Consider the following 19,496-nt stretch of genomic DNA (forward strand, 5'->3'; position numbering starts at 1 on the left):
GCACAATGATTGACGCATTTCATGTGTGAAAATGCGTAATAAATCTCCTTTATATGTGCCCATGTTATCTGAAGTATGTGGCAGTGACATCAAACTGATAGCTAGCTTTCTGCAGCTCTCAAGCAGGGTAAGCAGGGTTGTGCCTGGTTAGTACATGGATCATGAAAGTCCACATGGGAAAACTAGGTTGCTACTGGAAGAGTTGCTTGTAAGGCTAGTAGGGAGTGCGACCTTTGTCCGTCCTAGTGCTCCAGTATAGTGAAGGGGACACTGTACTCTCAGGAAGCACCATCCTTTGGATGAGACATTAAACTGGGGTCCTGAGCCTCTGTGGTCTTTTAAAGGGTCATGAAACACCAAAACACATTTTTTGTGATGATGACAGTCATATATATTTACCACGCTGCTAAAAGTGTGCAATCGATGTTCGTTGTTTATGTTTCTACAGACAGCAAGGTAATATTGTATCGTCAATAGTACTCTTTCAGTTTTTGAAAACATTACTTAGTGAAATGATTGTTGCTAAGCTGTTTACAGTAATATTACTACAATATTATGGACTGAAAATGCTTTGTTCAGTGTCTTTTTAAACGGTTGTACAGTTAGTTATATCCGTCTAATGGGGGCATTAATGGCCCTTTAAAAACCACAGGATGTACTTTAAAAAGAGTAGGGGTTTGTCTCCGACATACTGACCAAACTTGCCCACTGGCCTTTGTCCGTCATGGCTTCCTAACCATCCCCATATCCTCTAATTGGCTTCATCACTCTTGTCTTCTCTCAGTCATTAAGCATGTTTGTGGCGTTTTGGTCTGGCACAGAAAAGCCTCTGTAGCATAATTCAGATTGAGGCACACTGATGGTGGTTGCGGAGATTCCCTGCATCTGTAAAATGCTTTGTGTATCCACAAAAGCACTATGTTAATGTAACAGATTAGTTAATTTATTTATTAATCACCTTACTTTGTCCTGAAGATGGAACACCACTGTGCAGGCTCTGATTGCCTCATTCGAGGCATATGAAGAATTGATGAAGAAGGCTGAGGAGGGAAGAGATTTCTACCAGGATCTGGACAAGAAGACCTCTGGCTTGTTGGATCAAACAAAGTCCTATTGTCAAACCAGAGAGGCAGAGCGAGTTGCCTTGCTGGAGAGGTAAGATGTCTTGTGTAAAAAGATTTCGGTATGTGCATATGTGACTTTCAGAGTTGCTTTGAGGAAAGCCTGTACAATATAAGAAAATCATTTGCATATGCAACTAAATTTTATGGGGTGACTAAATGATTTCTAATGTTAGCCATTAGCTTACATTTCAGAATTTTTTTCACCAGTGATTGATTTGAATGTGTAGAATAAGTTTTTAGCAGATACATCTTCAAGTTCATGCTCTTGAACACACTTTCTATGTGTCTTGACAGTGCAGTAAGACCATTATGGGTATTATTACAGACTGTCTGTAATAATAGTACACTGCTCAAAAAATAAAGGTATCACTACAATGCGATATTCTAGATCTGAAAAAATGAAATATTCTTAATAAATACTTTGTTCTTTAAATAGTTGAATGTGCTGACAACAAAATCACAAGAATTAACAATGGAAATCAAATCTGTTAACCCATAAAGTCAAAATTTAAATGGTGCACACTACAGGCCAGTGAAAAACACACTACAGGCTGATCCAACTTTGATATATCGTCCTTAAAACAAGTCAAAATGAGGCTCAGTAGTGTGTGTGTGGCCTCCATTTTCCTTTTATGACCTCCTTATAATGCCTGACCATGCTCCTGATTAGGTGGGGGGTGGGCTCCTGTGGAATCTCCTCCCTGTCCTAGACTAAAGCATCCGTCAACTCCTGGACAGTCTGTGGTGGCGTTTGTGGATGGAGCGATTTATTTATTCATTTTCTTTTTGGCCTTGTCCCTTTATTTATTTGGGGTTGCCACAGCAGAATGAACCACCAAATTATACAGCATATGTTTTATTCAGCGGATGCGAGGCATGATGTCCCAGTGCTCAATTGGATTCAGATATGGGGAATGGGCAGGCTAGTCCATAGCATTAAATCCTCCATCTTACATGAACTGCTGACGCACTCCAGACAGATGAGGTCTAGCATTGTCTTGCATTAGGAGAAACCCCTGAAACCACTGAAACCACCAGTATATGGTCTCACAAGGGGTCTAATGATCTTATCTTGTTACCTAATGCCAGTCAGGCTACCTCTGGCGAGCACGTGGAGAGCTGTGCGACCCTCCAAAGTAGGGATGCTCAAAATAATCGATTAACTGTTAACTGAAGGGTGCAATAGCTGATTCAGTCATTTCATAGTGACATAAAAAAAGAGGGCCGCGCCTGTTTCTTTGTCAACATAAAAGGAGTGAGGTGCACGTCACGTTTTTGGAATGGAAAATCACTTTTGCTGTCATCAGACATATTTGTTAACTCGCGGGACAATAACGTATGACCACACGTGCCTACAGACATTTTCCAAAGAAGCAAAATGGAAGAATATTGCTGTTTGATACAGACGAGTTGATGCCAAACCAGCGCTGATGCTGATCGCCTCCTGGATCTGCGTTCTAAACACAACAAATAGACTTTAGCTTTCATTTTACAGCTTATAAAGCATGTATGCAATATCATATTTAAACAACAAAACTGTTTACAAAAAGTCAACATATGCGCGCATTGTCATTGTCTTTTCAAAAAGGATGAGTCAGTGTTTTCGTTTTGTAATCTAAATTAATTATTTAAGTGAAAATAATTTAGGGCAGGCCTATTTATTTTATTCATTTTATTTATTTTATTCTGTTTTTCTATGTCTTTTGGGAACACTGCAGGTGCGAGAAGATGTTCTTTTGTTCTGTTATTAATATGCTAGCAAGTTAAAATGAATCAATATTTTAAAATGCAATATTTAATGTGTCAGACACAAAATAGACCGTCAATTTGTTTAAAAAAATTGTTAATAATTTAATAGTAATCTGACCAGTAAACCGTTAATATCTGATTAACAAGCGGCAGTTGTCGGTTAGCAAAATTAACAGAAATGAGCATCCCTTCTCCAAAGAATTGTCCCCCACCTGCTGCCAAACCACAATAATACATTACTATGGTGTAGAGAAAGGGTGCTGTATCTGGAGATCTACATTCCTGCAGAGTTCAACTCCAACCCTGCTCAAAACTAAACCAACTAAACCCTGTTCAAAACTAAACCAACTAAACCCTGCTTAAAACTAAACCGACTTAAGTACGATCTAAAGGAGCACCTGGTAATTAAAGACTGGTCTGTTTGATCAGAGTTGCACCTGAACTATGCCGGAAAGTAGCTCTTCCTGGGCACCCCTGGTGTAAGGCCTACTTTTGTGGTCAAAACAGCATCAACTCATTTTGGGAATGACAGATAGAAGCCCTGCACAGTAGCCAGAAGGATTTTGAGACATACTTCTTGCTGAATAATGGTCAGATCACTACGTGATGCTGTTAGAGGAAAACGTTTCTGACTCGCTCCTCCAAAAAACCCTAAATTGGCTCAATAATATTTTGATCTAGTGAAAGTGCAGGCCATCGGAGATTTTCATCTTCACTTTCTTATTCATAAAATTACTCTGGCACCACTCTGGACTTGCTGTGTGTATTGGTGCATTATCATCCTGATACTCAGCACTTTAGAACACAATAGTTCGGTAGTCCTTGGCAGTGACACGCCATCTAGCACGAGTTTTGGGCCTAGGGAATGCCTTGATATTGCAGCCCAAACCATCACTGATCTACCACCATGCTTTACTTTAGTCATGCAACATAACCCTCAATGCTGTAGCTCTTGATACATCACAAAGACTTGCTGTCTTGGTCACAGATGTGCCAGCGAGACATGCACCAACTATTTTTTTTTTCAAAATCTCCTTTTGAACTCTAATATGTCACCCATAATGTTGTGTGCATTGCAATATTTTAAGCTAAACTGTGCTATTACAATTGCTAATTAAACCTTTACTATCTGCCCTTACTGGTTGAATCTGCAATAAAACAAGAAATTTAATCATGAAACATCCAACACTAAATTGGCCAGTGTTTCAGTTTCATTGTCCAACTATAGTCATAGTCACACATTTGTCTGGAGAGCAAGCAAACTTGTAAAATGTACTAGCCAATTGAGAATATTTTACTATGGTGTCTGTACAGGTTTACTCTACTAATGATTGAGTACATTGATTTGCTGTAGACAAATATCTGTTTTCAGTAAATCTACAGAATATGGGTTCTGTGTTGATTGAATTTACATCTTATTGTCAGCTCAAATCTTTATTGAGCAAACTACCACTACCTAGCATTAAAAGTTTTCATTTCATACTGTGAATTTTAGTAATGTATGTTACTTCATGCTTGTCTGGCATACTATTTTCTGCAGGGAGATTGGAAAAGGATCACCTTCTAGACCTACCGCCCAAAAGCCAGTGGTTGGACAGAAAGTTGTTGGTCCTAGAACTGGACCTTCTAGTCTTGAATCTGTCAGTCCTTCCATTGCCTCTTTTAAAAACCACCCACTAGAATTGCAAAGCCTCCCAAATCTGAATTTACCCCAAGGACCCCAAAGGACAAATCAATTTCCATCAGCTCCATTTCTAAACCAGATTCCCATTACAGATCCAAAGCTCAGGCAGCAGGGGGCCCACCATCTCCCTCAAAATTTAGTGCCTTATGGCCAACCCTCTACACCTGTACAAACACCTGGACTGCCACCTCAGCAGTTTCAGGTAAGACCAGCTGCAGGCATCACACCTGTCAATCAGTCGGCCTTCCCACAGGTGCCAGCTCAGGGGTACAATCCAGCTTTCTGGCAGCAAGCTCATGGTGGGCACATTGCTGCCACAGGCGGTTATTCTGTGCCTCCACAAATGGGACAGATTAATCAAAACTCCATAAGGTCTACTTTACCAGGACAACCACAAGCATCCTTGCCAAATTCCCAAATTGGGCAGCCAATACTAACTGGTCAACCTCAGTCTTCCTCTGCCCAACAAATAGTACAAGGCCAAAGCTTTACTCCCCAACCTATACAAAGCATCCATTCAACCTCACAAAGAGGTGCATTTTCTGGGCAAATCCTGCCACCCTTCTCACCTTTACAGGTTCAGCCCATCATGCCAGGTCAAACACAGCAACAATCTGGCCTCCCCTCAGGTTACCAACCAATGTTACTTCCACAAACCCAGCCCCAGCTTGGACCATCAGGCCAACTAACAGCATCCCAACCTCAGGGAGCCCTTATTCCAGGGCAAACTCAGCCTCACTTCAATCTTTCAAATCAGGCCCATCCTGGACAACTTCCACAAAACAGGCCCCAGCAATATATGGGTTACGCCACCACATCTTTTCCATCCTCACAACCTCTGCATATCTCTGCACCACAGCAAGTACATTCCAGATCTCAACTCTTTTCACAAGCACCCTTGAACCAAAATTCCCAAGTTCCATATGGTCCTCGTCAACTCGGTCAGCCCCAAATGCCACCAGGACCTATACCACCCCAGAACAACATGTATCCATTTGCACCAACACACATGGGCCAGCAACCTATGGGACAACAGCCAATTCCACCCCAATTCAATGCAATGTTTAATGGATCTGGGAGACAACCCATGCACCCTCCTGGTCAAAGCCAACTACTTGGTCCCCAACAACTGGCTTACCCGTCATCAGGACCAACAGTTGCGGCAGTGATGGACAATCCAGTTCCACCATCACTGGCCAACACACTCATACCTACTCCATCACCTCTTCAGGTTTCATCCCAGAGCCAGACCACTACTCCCACATCATCTTTTGCAACCCAGAATTTCAAGCCACAAACCACAAATGCTGCTCCAATCAACACGAACAATTTAGACTCTGCTACAGTTCTGGATTCTGTTCAAAGCAAGGTGGATAATCTCAGTATTGGCTGATTGTGGATTGGCATGATTGTCACAACAATCTCTTGCTTTGTCCAAGACATCAACTTTGCATATGCTGTCACTAGAAGTCAAGATACCATAGTAAGCATAATTAAAAATGATGGTAAAAAAAAACTTTGTATGGTCACAGAATAAGATCTTATGCCTGCACATACACTAACAATTGCCTTTTCTTCACGCACAGCACTAACACAGAATTGCACTATTCTCTAGACATAATTACACAAAATGACTTACCAAATGTACTGCAAGCACTACAAACTGCTTTTGCACTGTGTTCCTATGCATTCCTCTGTTTAGTGTCCAGTATTTCTGTATATTTCTGTTCCTAAATAACACTTTAGTCTGCACTCCAATGTGAATATTGACAACGGCGATGATGATGATGATAAGCGATTGTGGTCGTTTCTGTCTGGGGTAATTTTCCATGGTTTTTGATAGTAAACATTATAGTTTTTACATGTCATTTTTTGATAAACACCTTTCCCTGAGCTGTATTTTAAACCATAGCATACTGTTTTAAATAAAAAGAAACACAAGTATTTCAACAGAAAAATTACAGCACTGACTTGTATGGAGATGTTGCTTCTGATGAAAAATTTAATATTAAAATAGTTTAAGCTTCAAAACGTGCTTGTATGTCTGTTTTTTTTAAGCTCTTTTTTAATTGATTGAGTGCATATTTTTGAGTGTATGCTAAAAACTACACCACACACTTTATAAACAGGATTTTTTACATGGAAAAGTGATTGGTGCCTTTTTAGGTTTTAACCTGAAACATTTCTTTGGGACAAATTTGCAATATTTAGAAATCTTTAGGCTCACTAATCAAATAAAGGATTTTGCTATTGACAGCTCACTAGATGCTTAAGAAAAAAATAGTGAGCATTTAGAATACATATTTCATATCTGGAAGAGGATTGTACAGAAATGTTTTTGTGTCTACATTTGTTTTTTTTTAAATCACCTACAGTGAAGATTGAAATTTGAGAACAGACTATTAAGCATTTTTCTGAAATTATATAACTATCATTCAAAATTGAATTTTAAAAAAAGAATAATAAATTCAAGGTAGTCTTTTTATTCTTTCTGCTGTTCCCTGTGCCTGGAGCGCTAAGTTCATGCAGAATTCAGCTCCAACCCCTTAAACACACTTGAACCAATTAAATGGACATAAAGCAGCACTTCATAATTCCAGAGAGGTGTGTTTGGTCAGGGTTGCAGCTAAAATCTGCAGGAAGGTAGCTCTCTAGGAACAAGATTGATGACCCCTGTCCTAGATGATCCAGTTAGCAATTCCTGCTGTAGTGTTTAACTCATTCTCCACATTATCATGTTCTCTTTTGCATTTTTATTTTGTTGACAACCTGTTTTTGGGGGGACAATTTAGTTAAATTGTTGACTTGTAATTGCACACATTGCAGAATTTCAGAAAGATTAACTTCTCATGCTAAGACTGGAAGGCTCATTTACTTTACTCACTTTCTTGCAAAGCCAGTGAAACTGGAAAGTTTGACTCCTAGTTAAATCTGTTTGTCAGATAATAGAGTGTTTTCACTTTGATATATAGAGGTATTTAAAGGCTCTTGTTATGTAATGCTGCATCAAACAGTCAAATCAGTTTGGGGAAATCTAACATATTTGATGAAAGAGCATTTAATGGTACTAAAACAGAACTACCCCCTTATGAAAAAAAAACTGCTGCATTTTAAAAATATTTATTTATAATGTCAATAGTTTAAGTCAGGTAGCCCACAAGCTTGAGTCTTTATTCTAATCTAAAGCCTTGAGTGAATTATGCTTTGTATATTTGATTTTTGTCTGCTGCCAACCTTTCTGGCTATTTTCCTATCATAACATACACATTCTCATTGAAATAGCCCTTAGGTTTCCCCACTCAGTGACATCCATGTCAGTGGTCTGGATTTGCTCCTTACTGTTGGTAAAATCTTTTTATTCTTCTTTGTGGCAAAAAGTGACTTTCCAATAATTAATGGTTGTGTCCTCCATGGTTAAGGGCAAATTCTCCCTTTTTATGCAGAAACATTTTCAAATTTTATGAAAGACTTTTTTTTAGATTGAAGACATAAGACGTTCAAAAAAATATATAGCATTAATTATATAGTTTCATACAAAATTATACTATTGAATGCTAATTAATCATTATTAAAGAATATTGTTCAACAAAAATGTACACAAGCTGTATTTAAGGTAACTGATTGATACCTTAAAGTCTGTGTGAACTGGAAGTTGCTTACACTTCTATATCAGTATGTTGATGTACTTTCAAGTGAAACCGCTCTCTTTTGCACGACATTCCGAACAGAAGGCCCACCACTACAATTGCGGAAGCAAATAAGAAGACTTTAATTTTGAGTGGATTAACTTGCACGGAGTAATTGTTTACGGTTTCAGAGAAAGTCATCTTAATGAGCTAGCATTGTAAATTTTGAAGGTATACTTTAAAGGTATATTAGCAGTATATAGGCTACCTTCTATCATAACGTGTACCTTTAATGCAGGGGTGTCTAAATTCGGTCCTGGAGGGCCGATTTCCTGGAGAGTTTAGCTCCAACCCTAATCAAACACACCTGAACCAGCTAATCAAGGTCTTACTAGATATACTAGAACAGTGGTGTCCAAACTTGATTCTGGAGGGCCAGAGTCCTGCATAGTTTAACTCTTAACTAGCCTGGAAGTTTTAGTGTACCGAGAAAAAGCTTGATTAGCTGGTTTAATTCATTCATTCAATTCATTCATAATTTCATTGGGGTTAGAACTAAAATATGCAGGATAACGGTCCTCCAAGACCACCTCTGATTTAATGTATCTGTTTGGATCATAGACTGTAAAAGATATGGACATTGTATCCCTTATGTCATCCATAGGTAGGCCCAACCGGAATCTGCCCGCGCAGAATTCTGCAGATATTTTCACAGATTTTTAGCTCATCATTAATTATTTTTATTTACTTGAGTAAATGTGTGTAAATTTATGTTTATTCAGTTTTTTTTAATTAATTTCAGTAATATTATTGGCTAATGTGAAAATGTTTGTACAGTAATATTTTCTGTCTTTTGCTAGATATATTATATGACAAACTTGTTTTATTTACCAAATAAAGTGAATCTAATTGGATTTGGATTTTAAACATTTAATACATGTTAAACAGATATTATTTTTTATTTTACATATTAAAGTTTTAGTTATGATACTCCCAAAATAATTCCACAGAAATCCGCAGACTTTTACCAAAATTCTCTGCAGTGATAGCAAAAACGTCCCCAGATTCCATGTGGCCCTGCCCATAGGTTTCTGAAAAACGCAAAAGAAGCTACAAGTAGGCATGGCTAACTGTCGCTATTTTGTTCACGCATCATTTCACTGACTAGGATACTAAACTAGAGGCGGAGCGTGAGTGGAGCTACAGAAATCTGCTAGCATTTTGCTTAAATGGGCTTTTCTTTGGGAGAAATGCTCAATACTTCATTACCTGCGACTTATTTGTGTTCTGACCTCATGTGCTTGGTTGTACACTATATCAATAAAGTGTTTAGACTTTTAAAAACACTGTTGTAAAACACTGAGCCTCTAGGAATTGTTCTTATGAAATGCAAATTACTTTAAAACACATAATATAGTTAAATATAGTGTTAGTAAATGCAAGGCTATTTTAGAAATCCAGGCACAAAACATGCCTGATGATGTTTCAGATGACTGTTTTAGAGCCTATACAGCTAATCAATTTGTCGGATTCTGGAGTGCATTCAAGGTGTAAAGAAAAACATAAATGATAAATGATTTTAAATAAAACAAATTAATTTATAGAGATGTAGCTATATAAGTATATAATTTTACTCACCTGGGAAATAAAGGCCACGTCAATGGTTTGTAAGCACAATTAAGTATGCCATATCATCTGATAATTGCAAGAATAATTCCAAAAGGGAATTGACTGTGTAAAGTCACAGAACAAAACAAAAATATGATGTATATTCCGAGCTCAGCTGCTAATCAGCCGGAATAAGCTGAGGTGAAGTGACAGCAACCAGCGAGACCTAGCTGTCACTCAAGTGGCCACACGCTTAATTATGCAGACTTAATATAACTTATAAATTAAACAGATGAGTTATATATATATAAAAATCACCCTCAGTTGTAATGAAGGGTACAATTAGCTATTTAAACCAAAATCGTTCTTTGTACCAAGCTATAAACACTTTTTTTCTGCTTTAAAAGTTGGCCATTTTAACAGTGGTGTCAATAGAAATTTGCTCTATATGGAGCCAGGACTAGGGGAATTTCGATGAATTGTAGTTTTAGTTACTTCCGCATTTCTCCACGAGGGAGAGCGGGAGGTTGCCGATTGGTTTGGACCCTTTTTAGATACAGATGTGTTTCTTTTGAAAAGGTCCACCACCCCAATAACAGCTTGTGTAATTTGCTCAGAGAGTTTTGAAAGCACCACTGACTTACCATGGCCACATGATGGCACTGTCTGCTTGTGTTCGTGTGGTTAAGAGTTTGTCAGTGGGTGTCTGTGTTCATAGCCTACTGGATCTGTCTAGATGAAATCAGTAAGCTTCGTTAGCTTCAGGCACAAAGAAAAAACCACACACAGATCCAGCTTTTAATAAACTGGGTGCTCATATTGTCATATTCACTCTAACCTATTTGGAGAGACATATTTTTTTTTTCTCAAAACATACATACTCTTTAAACTGTACTAATAAACCGGTCAGAGAAACAGCTAGGGTCTAGAATAAGGTCACATAGTTGACATGCGTAATGGTGACTGCCTGGAATCTATTATTGAACACGGTATCGATTAATCACTCTGCATGTAAACATGAAAATGGCTAACACAGAACACAGGCTCAGTGTACTTGTTGCTAATATTTTTGTCTTGGTAGTGATTTCAAGAGCAATTTTACTCTTTTATTTCAGCAGTCTGTGCATGCAGTTCTTTGACTTGCTTTGATGGAGTGAACGCTGAGAGAGCAACTGACCTACTTTTTCTTTGTAAGATGCTTTTGGCTTGAGCAGAATTGCACACTGAAGTGTTTTGTAGAGAATGGTTGTAGTTTAGGTGCTACAGTAAATCTATCACTTGTAACATGTACATTATTAACATTGAGAGATTTTAATATACAATGTAGTTTTTAATTTGCCAACATTAAGACAAATTTTTAATCAAATTTGCATACAGTGTGATATAAAAGTGTGCATAAAGTAGCAACCTAAAGTGATAATAATGAGCTTATTTTTAATTGGATAAATGGATTGCCTTTTGTCCAAGGAACTGATAAACAAGTCACATCTAAACAATTCTAAAGTTCTTTATTTTCAGTGAAAGTATTAATCTAACAATAAAATCACACAAAAAGCACCTTGTTAATAATAATAGTTATCAAGTTTGTCCTGAATGTTTACAGGTTTCATCATTTCTGTGAATGCATGTGGGAATAAGAATGAGCTATTTGACAAAATACAACATTAAACATGGCACCAAACACACATGACGCATATCCAAATAAACAGATCTTCTGCCATACACAACTTCAACATTTATGATCTGTTAACCTTGAAAAGTTGAGTTTACCCCAAAACAGTTATTTCATTCATTTACTCACTCTTATGTCTTCACAAACCAATAAGGAATTTGTTCACCTTTATTAGAGGTCCAAGCACCAACGGTGACGGAATCCTATTGAAGATTTTCTTCTTACTATTTATATTTCTGCCCTAATAGTGTCTGGCATTCAGAAATTAGTTCAAAAAGCATTTACCAAGTTTTCATATTGCGAACCAGTTAAAATGAAGTCAATGCGTAAAGCGGAGATTGATTCCTTTCTCATGGACATTGCTAATCCCACTCCCTTCTCTTTTGCTCATCTTTACTGTCATATTCACTGTCCTTTTTCTGTTGTAAAATGTATTTATTTATTTTCTTTTGGCTTAGTCTCTATTTCAGATGTTGCCACAGCAGAATGAACTTCCAACTATTAAGACAAATGTTTTGCGCAGCAGATGCCGTTCCAGCTACCCCACCCCTAACCCTACCAGTCACGGTGACGTCACCCACTTCATGGAGTGCATTGTGTCTCAGCTTGCATCATAAAGGCTTCATCCAAATACTATTGAAATTGTTCGTAGTGAGTTAGAGTGTATGGATGTTTCCCTGTGATGGGTTGCAGCTGGAAAGGCATTCGCTGCGTAACACATATGCTGGATAAGTTGGCGGTTCATTCCCCTGTGGAGACCCCAGATTAAAATAGGGACTAAGCCAAAAAGAAAATAAATGAATAGAAAGCTAATACATTTATAATGGTTTATGGTAGCAAAAAAATATCAGCCAAAACTTTCACTGTTGACGCCAAATATAAGCATTAAAAAGACGTGTGCATCATTCTAGAAATTGTAATCAACTTGCATGAATTGATCACATTTTATCAAATGTATAAAGTAAACAGACTTTATACATTACTATTGCTGTGTATGAAGTAGAGGGGATGGTTAATCTTTTCAAAACATAGCCTTTTCACCCTTCACCCTTGTGTGTTACTCCGCCCACATACAGCGACAAATAGATGACACTACAGTTCACAAATATTGCTGCTGTTGGACAACATAATGTACTTTTAAGGATTTTTTTAGTCAAGAATGCAGTTTATTTATAAGGATAGAGCCTATTTTAAAATATTTATAATTTTGGCGCATCAGATTCAGTTCATTGGCGCCATCAGCCTGTCTGAGCAGAGGAAAGAAAGTGATAGTTGAAGTTCTACCACAAGATGGCAATAGAGACAGATAATAAGTCCTAGGGGAGAAAAACATTTTCTCAGTTTAAGTTTTAAACTAAAGCTGAACCAATCATTACAAATCAGGTAAGTGACTTTCTAAGTTGATCTCTTTTTTTATTTTGTAATGCTGAATTTATACCACAGAAACTGGTAGTGTTTGATTTGCTTTGGCTTTTTTGGGGTAATTTTTGTGATATCCTGACTGCAACAGAGAAATACTGGGAAATCTCTGTAGATTGATGGCATTTCAAGTCTGCTCATGCTGTTCATCACTTTAGACATTATGCTAGAGAATCATTTAAACACTAGTTCTAAAGTGACGTTGGTCAATTAGTAAAGGTTTTTAGAGTTCAGATGTCAGCTGCAGATGTGAATGAGTGGCAGAAGAAAGTAGTTCCTCGTACAAAAGGGTTTTGGAATCCGTGTTTGATTTTCTTTTTTAATAAACAAGATTATGGATTATAAAAGAAGGAAACGAATAAAATTTTGGAAAAATCAAGAGAAAGAAAAAAATATATAAAGATTTTGTAGTTTATAGGAATCTTCAATATTTTGCAATTATTTAAATATCAACTTCTAACAATGTTTAATGACTAAAATATTATTTTAATAAATATATCTGTTGAATAAATGTGTTTTGTTCAAATGCACCAAAATGTATTATCTATATTCACTGAAAGAATTATCAAAATATTGAATATATATTCTGTTTTTTTCTGAACATAAGTTTTTGGTAAAGCCAATTTGAATAAAATGTGGCAGACAGAACAGAAATCAAATCTCTTCATTTCTGTTTTGAAGATGAACAAATGTCTTGCAGGACTGAAATAAAAGTGAGTAAATGATGACATTTCGTATTTCAGGTTGAGCTTAGTCAGCTTACCCATTGCTTGCACTGGTTTGGGACATATACAGCATAAGTCAAGGCCAATACAATAGGCGACCTGATTCATGATTAGTTTAAACAAAAGACTCACTCATTACCAATCAAAGTCTCTTAAATTTGTCATGTTCAAGAGGCATATGTGAATAATGTGAAGTCACTGTGAATCAGCCAGTGTTGGAGTCTTCCGCTGGTTTTAAGGTGTGTAGGCTGTTCCCAGGCGAGGACTTGATGACCCGGACAGCACCCCCGGAAGGGAACGTGTGCTAATGGGGCTGTATCCGGGTTCAGAGCTGCGTCTGGGGCAGAGCTGGGACAGAGGCCTTCCCTGTACGGATCTGCCAGGGGGGCGGCGCAGCACAGGGGACTTTTTAGGGGATTTGGGGAGCTTGTAGAGAAAGACATTGTAGTGGAGTGGGGGACTTGTCTCGGGGACCATTTTTGCCTCTTTGGGGAGCAGCAACTCTAAGTCGATGGTCACACCACCCTGGACATGGATACACATAAAGACACAGGCACAAGTAGACACAAGCATAACAATAAATGACGTACAACACACAGTTACACACAGATGGACACATGGTATACAAAACAAAGAAAAAGCAAAAACAGAAATAAATGAACAGAAATCAAATATATAAATGAGAAAAAACATTATTAAGTCATTTGTTACATCCCAAACAGCATTTTATATACATCCTAAATCGTGCTCAAAGTTATATAGAACTTAAAACGTGACCCAAATTTTTTTATCTAAAATTAGTAATCCAAAGGAGCCCGAGTTGTGAACCCGAATGGTCTGCCATTTTGGGTTAAAAATGATTAAGATTAAGGATTAAATAGAACTACAAATCAATATAAAAATGCTAAAAAAAATTTTAAACATAGAAGATGTGTGAGAATGAGGGTTTAGTACAGAGATGCCTACCATCCCATCTGAGAAGAGAAAGAGAATTTTGGGAAGCGTTGGGGTTAATGCCTTTAATGCACATTGTAATTTAATGTTTCGATTAAAAGTTGTAAACGAATACAATTTTGGGTTTGTTTTTTTTAACAATCATACTGTTGCTCAACATATAGAGCACAATTCAGAAGTTCTCGGTGAGCAAATCAAGGCAAAGGCATCTTGGCTAGTGTATTCGGCATTAAACTCCATCGTGTTATAAATGGAATTATGTGTGCATTATAATAGGGCCGTTATAAAATGTAAAATAATATATTATGCAATTGTTCATATGATTAATGTTTTCCATTTATTTTGAAGTAATAATAATAACTTTGTAATACAGTTGGATGTACAGTTGAAGTCAGAACTATTAGCCCCCTTTTTATTTTTCCCCCAATTTCGGTTTAATGGAGAGAAGATTATTTCAACAAATTTCTAACATGATAGTTTTAATAACTCATTTCTAATAACTGATTTATTTTATCTTTGCCATGATGACAGTAAATAATATTTGAGTAAATATTTTTCAAGATACTAGTATTCAGCTTAAAGTGACATTTAAAGGCTTAACTGGGTTAACTAGACAGGGTAGGGTAATTAGGCAATTTATTTTATAACAATGGTTTGTTCTGTAGACAATATATAGATTAAAGGGGCTAATAATTTCAATCTTAAAATGGTTTTTAAAAAATGTAAAACTGCTTTTATTCTAGCCAAAATAAAACATATTTTTTATGGTTTTATGGTTTTTGGCCTTTCATAGGAAAAAGCTTGAGCATCCCTGGTTTAGTAGAAGTGTTTTAGATAGATAGGTGATTGAAAGAACAACATTGTGAAGTTTTGAAAAGAATCGTTTCTGTTTCTTTCAATTATTGGCATGTGTGCTGCTTTATATTATAAAGTAGGAATTTAAAATAAATGAATCATGAAAATGTAAATTGACAAAAAGTTGGACATGGCAATATGAATGGTGATGGACAAAGATGGAATTATGACATAGAATTATTCAAAGACTCAAGAGCATACAATCCTTACAGAAAACAACATTCACCTTCACATGTTAAAATTAATGGTTTTGGAACATTTTGACATGAAAAATATGATAATACAAAGCTTCATGCATTTCAGATGTGATTTTAACATGAGTCTTCAAGTTTTTCTGTATAGGTACAGACTTAGAAGTATGTATGTTTTCCTGAAAAATGTACATTATGATATAGTATAAGTATCCATTTTGGACAAAGCAGTTGTTTTGAGAATATTGCTGTAAATCAAGCAATTTATCAGTTGAGGCTAAACTGGCACAAACAAAAGCCACTGAAAAGACTTGTGCATGATTCTAGAGCTTGTAATCAGCTTGCAGGACAGAGGGATTTACTTTACTTTTGCCCTGTATGATGTTAAGGGAATGGTTAATCTTTTTGAAACCCTTTTTAATACCTTCATTTGTGACTCATTTTCAATGGTCAAATTTAGCAAACTGAGGGCCAGCTTGTTTTTATTTAGTATGCTCATAACTGCTATGCAGACATCTGGCATTAGTCACCAAATTAAATCAGATCTTGTATCAGTTACTCCAACATTGGAGCTCAGTTTCTGCCCTTTAAATAAACTCTGAAGCAAAAGCAGCTTTTCAAACGCTCACTTTCACTAAGCAGTTTTTAAATCTTAATTTATGTTTGGATATATGTTATAATATAAATATACAATGGGGTAAATAAGTATTCAACACGTCACCATTTTTCTCAGAAAACATATTTCTAAAGGTGGTGTTGACTTGACATTTTCACTAGATGTTGGTAACAATCAACGAAAGCCATATTTGCTGTGGGATAATTGGAAGGTAATAGGAGTGTTAGGGGTAACAGGCCTGAATATAGTGGACATCATTTTTAATACAACAAGTTATCAGAGTTGATCAAAGTGGAAGAAACTGGAAAATTAAAGACTAGAACAAGAAGTGTGCAAATTGTTAGGAGAAAAAAAAGTACAATTGGGGTATTTGGTTATCTGTGGATATACTGCACATATTTTGTGTTCAGCAGAAACGTGTTTAAACTGAACACAAAATATGTGCAGTTGAGAAAAGTCTTATTTTTTTATTTATTTTTTTTTGGTACAGAAAATTAATATAAAAAATGGACTTATGTCTGGGGTGTGGCCAATGGAGGACTGGAGAATAATTGACAAGTGACGAAATCCACTAAACTCCACCTGTTAATATCAGCTGCATATATAAGTTAAAGTGAGGAAATGAAAATTGTTGCGCAAATCCTGAATGTAACTTTTGCATTACATTAAGGATAACAGAATTCTGTAAATCAAATAATTTATTTATATTTAATAAATTGTTACGATTTTTGACTTTGAAAAAAACCTCTTCTGACCTTTTTTATTGAACAAGCATGAAATTGATTGAATATTTCAAAAATGCAAAGAAAACGATTTTAATTAGTTTACAAATTAAGCTATGTGTAATAAAATGAAATGACACAAGAATGTTTTTTTTGAAAAAAGTATTAAACACATTAAAGGTGCAGTAGGTGATCTGCCAAAATGCTAACAGCTTAGCATATTATCTTTGGACGGCGGGGAGGTACTGTGATTCAAAGCCACACCCCCTGAAATCACGAGCGCGCGCACGGCGCCACAACAGCAGACAGACAACCCACTAGTTCATGTCATTCGCCAGTTAGTTAGTGCCAGTGGCGTGCAGGAATTACATTTATTACTTAGCCACACTTACATGCTATTGCAGAGCGAATATTCAGAGTAGCATGGTAAACAGTATAGGAAGGCTGTCATTGTTCAAAAATGACCCAATGTGAATATAAAAGCAACTTCAGCTCAATAAAGCAGGTTAGGCGGAAAAGCGCTATTTACTGATGTTTTGCGCAGAAGTCCGAATCTACATTTGCTGACAGACAGTCTGAGCTGCTTATCGGAATTATGGGAGATGTCGGTTCGACTCTATTTAATTGGATGAACATTTTTTAGTTTTATCCCTTAACCAGATTATGAAAATACATATAAACACATTTAAATCATTTACTGTAATCGTTACTATTGGACTGTGAAGAAACTTTCAACCAGCTCAACAAAAAATGTTTCTGAAGACAATCACCTACTGCACCTTTAAGAAAGGACGGTGTAGAAAGGCAGTTAAAGCAGCTGAAATCTCTCAGTAGTTATTCAGCAACCCTTTATATAAAGTATTAAATACATTTCAGTAGTTCAGTGCATTATCCTTGTGTCATTACATTGTTATTACATATAATAACATAATAATGTATATTTTTTTTGTTCTGTTATATTTTTATGTTTGTAATGTTTGGGTTTTTACCAAAATCTGGTTCAATTCCATGTCAACAGGTCCTTTACAATATTTTTCCCAGAAAAAAAAAAAACATGTTAAATTGAATTGAATTGAATTGAATTTTATTTGACAGATTTTAGACAAACTGTACAAAAAGTATTCCATACACTTTGTTAAAAAAAACTGTAGAGGATAAAAACACAATAAAGCCCTGGGCTTATTTCCATTGTGGTCCTCTGTTAAATTAAAACAATGTATGGCTTCATAATACTAATGAAGAATAAAACAAACAGTCGCCACAGCGGTACAAACAGCCAACCTATCCAGCACAATGTCCCTCCAGCCGCCAACCTATTCACACTCAAGTAACATAATTTAAAAAATCCTCATCCACCATGCAAAACTAATTATCCTCATCAAACAACCATCTTTTAATAGCTTTTTTGAACAACCTTAAATCTTTTATTTCCTTGATTGCTTTTGGTAGTTTGTTCCACATGATTGCACTTGTATATAAAAACATATTTTTCCCCACTAAACTTCTAAATTTAAATAAACAAATATTAAAATCCCAACTCCTAGTACTGTATGAATGCTGTTGCCTCACCATTTGAAAATAGTTCATCAAATAGCTAGGAACCACATTATTAAACATTTTACGTACCATTCCCAGTTTTAAAAAACACACTCTATTACTAACAGTTAACATACCTAATTTATTAAAAGACTCTTTGTGCAAATGTGCTCTAGGATGCATTTTTAAAATTATTCGTACTAATTTATTTTGTGCCTTTTGCAATTTCTCCTTCAAATTTTGTGAGCAGCTACTGTACCAAAATGACGTAGCATAATCAAAATGGGGTTGAATTAAAGCTCCTGCCAACAATTGTAAAGAATGAACATCCAAAAGATCAGATTGCCTTGCTAAAAACCTAATTTTTTCCACAAATCTTCGTAATAACTTTTTTTGCCATAGCATCTCCTGATAATTTATTATCTATTAAGCAACCCAAATAGTTTATCACATTTTTTGACTGAATTTTCCAATCATTAATCTTAACTACCAAATTATCATCTTTTTTTAATTTCACTCTTGAAGCAAATAAAATAGCCTCTGTTTTACCCATGTGTAAAGAAAGTTTGTTGTCTAAAAACCAGTTGTAAACACTTTTTAACTGTGAACTCATAATTTCTTCCAGGGCCCTTTTGTCATGATGAGATACTAAAATTGCGGCATCATCAGCATAAAGATAGAGCTCCTCTGAACACGCTATTTTTAAATCATTAATATATAAAAGAAAAAATAATGGACCTAAAATACTTCCTTGAGGTACTCCACAGTTGATTGATAAGGGAGCAGATAATATACCCTTTATATCGACTCTCTGGTTTCTATCATGCAGATATGACTGAACCCACTTTAAAGACACTTTATCAAATCCAATTGCCTTTAATTTATATAGTAAAATTTGATGGTCCACAGTGTCAAAAGCCTTCTGAAGGTCCAGCAGCACCATTCCACAATAGTTGCCACCATCTACAGCTCTCCGTATTTTGTCTGTCATATGTAATATACATGTCTCGGTGGA

At 36.2% G+C, this 19,496-nt stretch overlaps 2 protein-coding genes across 7 annotated transcripts in view; one reads left to right on the forward strand and one right to left on the reverse strand.

Annotated features, from left to right (window-relative positions):
• The window catches only part of ptpn23b (protein tyrosine phosphatase, non-receptor type 23, b), a 47,684-nt gene that overhangs the window by 23,293 nt on the left and 4,895 nt on the right, over window positions 1–19,496 (forward strand). Inside the window, exons 19-20 of one of the 3 annotated variants that reach the window (NM_001044928.1) lie at window positions 976–1,155; window positions 4,414–6,073. The exons of 1 other annotated variant lie outside the window; for it this stretch is intronic. In NM_001044928.1, coding sequence (NP_001038393.1) covers window positions 976–1,155; window positions 4,414–5,950 — 1,717 coding nt within the window. In that variant the 3' untranslated portion in view covers window positions 5,951–6,073. Of the gene's footprint in view, window positions 1–975; window positions 1,156–4,413; window positions 6,589–19,496 lie in introns of those variants that run through there. One more of the 3 variants, XM_005159517.5, reaches the window with a different exon arrangement.
• cspg5b (chondroitin sulfate proteoglycan 5b) overlaps window positions 11,281–19,496 on the reverse strand; it is a 63,347-nt gene continuing 55,131 nt past the window's right edge. For all 4 annotated transcript variants that reach the window (XM_005159516.5, XM_005159515.5, XM_009294162.4 and 1 more), the window contains one exon: window positions 11,281–14,132. In XM_005159516.5, coding sequence (XP_005159573.2) covers window positions 13,842–14,132 — 291 coding nt within the window. In that variant the 3' untranslated portion in view covers window positions 11,281–13,841. The remainder of the gene's footprint in view (window positions 14,133–19,496) is intronic.

Source organism: Danio rerio, chromosome 19, assembly GCF_049306965.1.
Source record: "Danio rerio strain Tuebingen ecotype United States chromosome 19, GRCz12tu, whole genome shotgun sequence".
In the NCBI taxonomy this organism is placed as follows: Eukaryota; Metazoa; Chordata; class Actinopteri; order Cypriniformes; family Danionidae; genus Danio; species Danio rerio.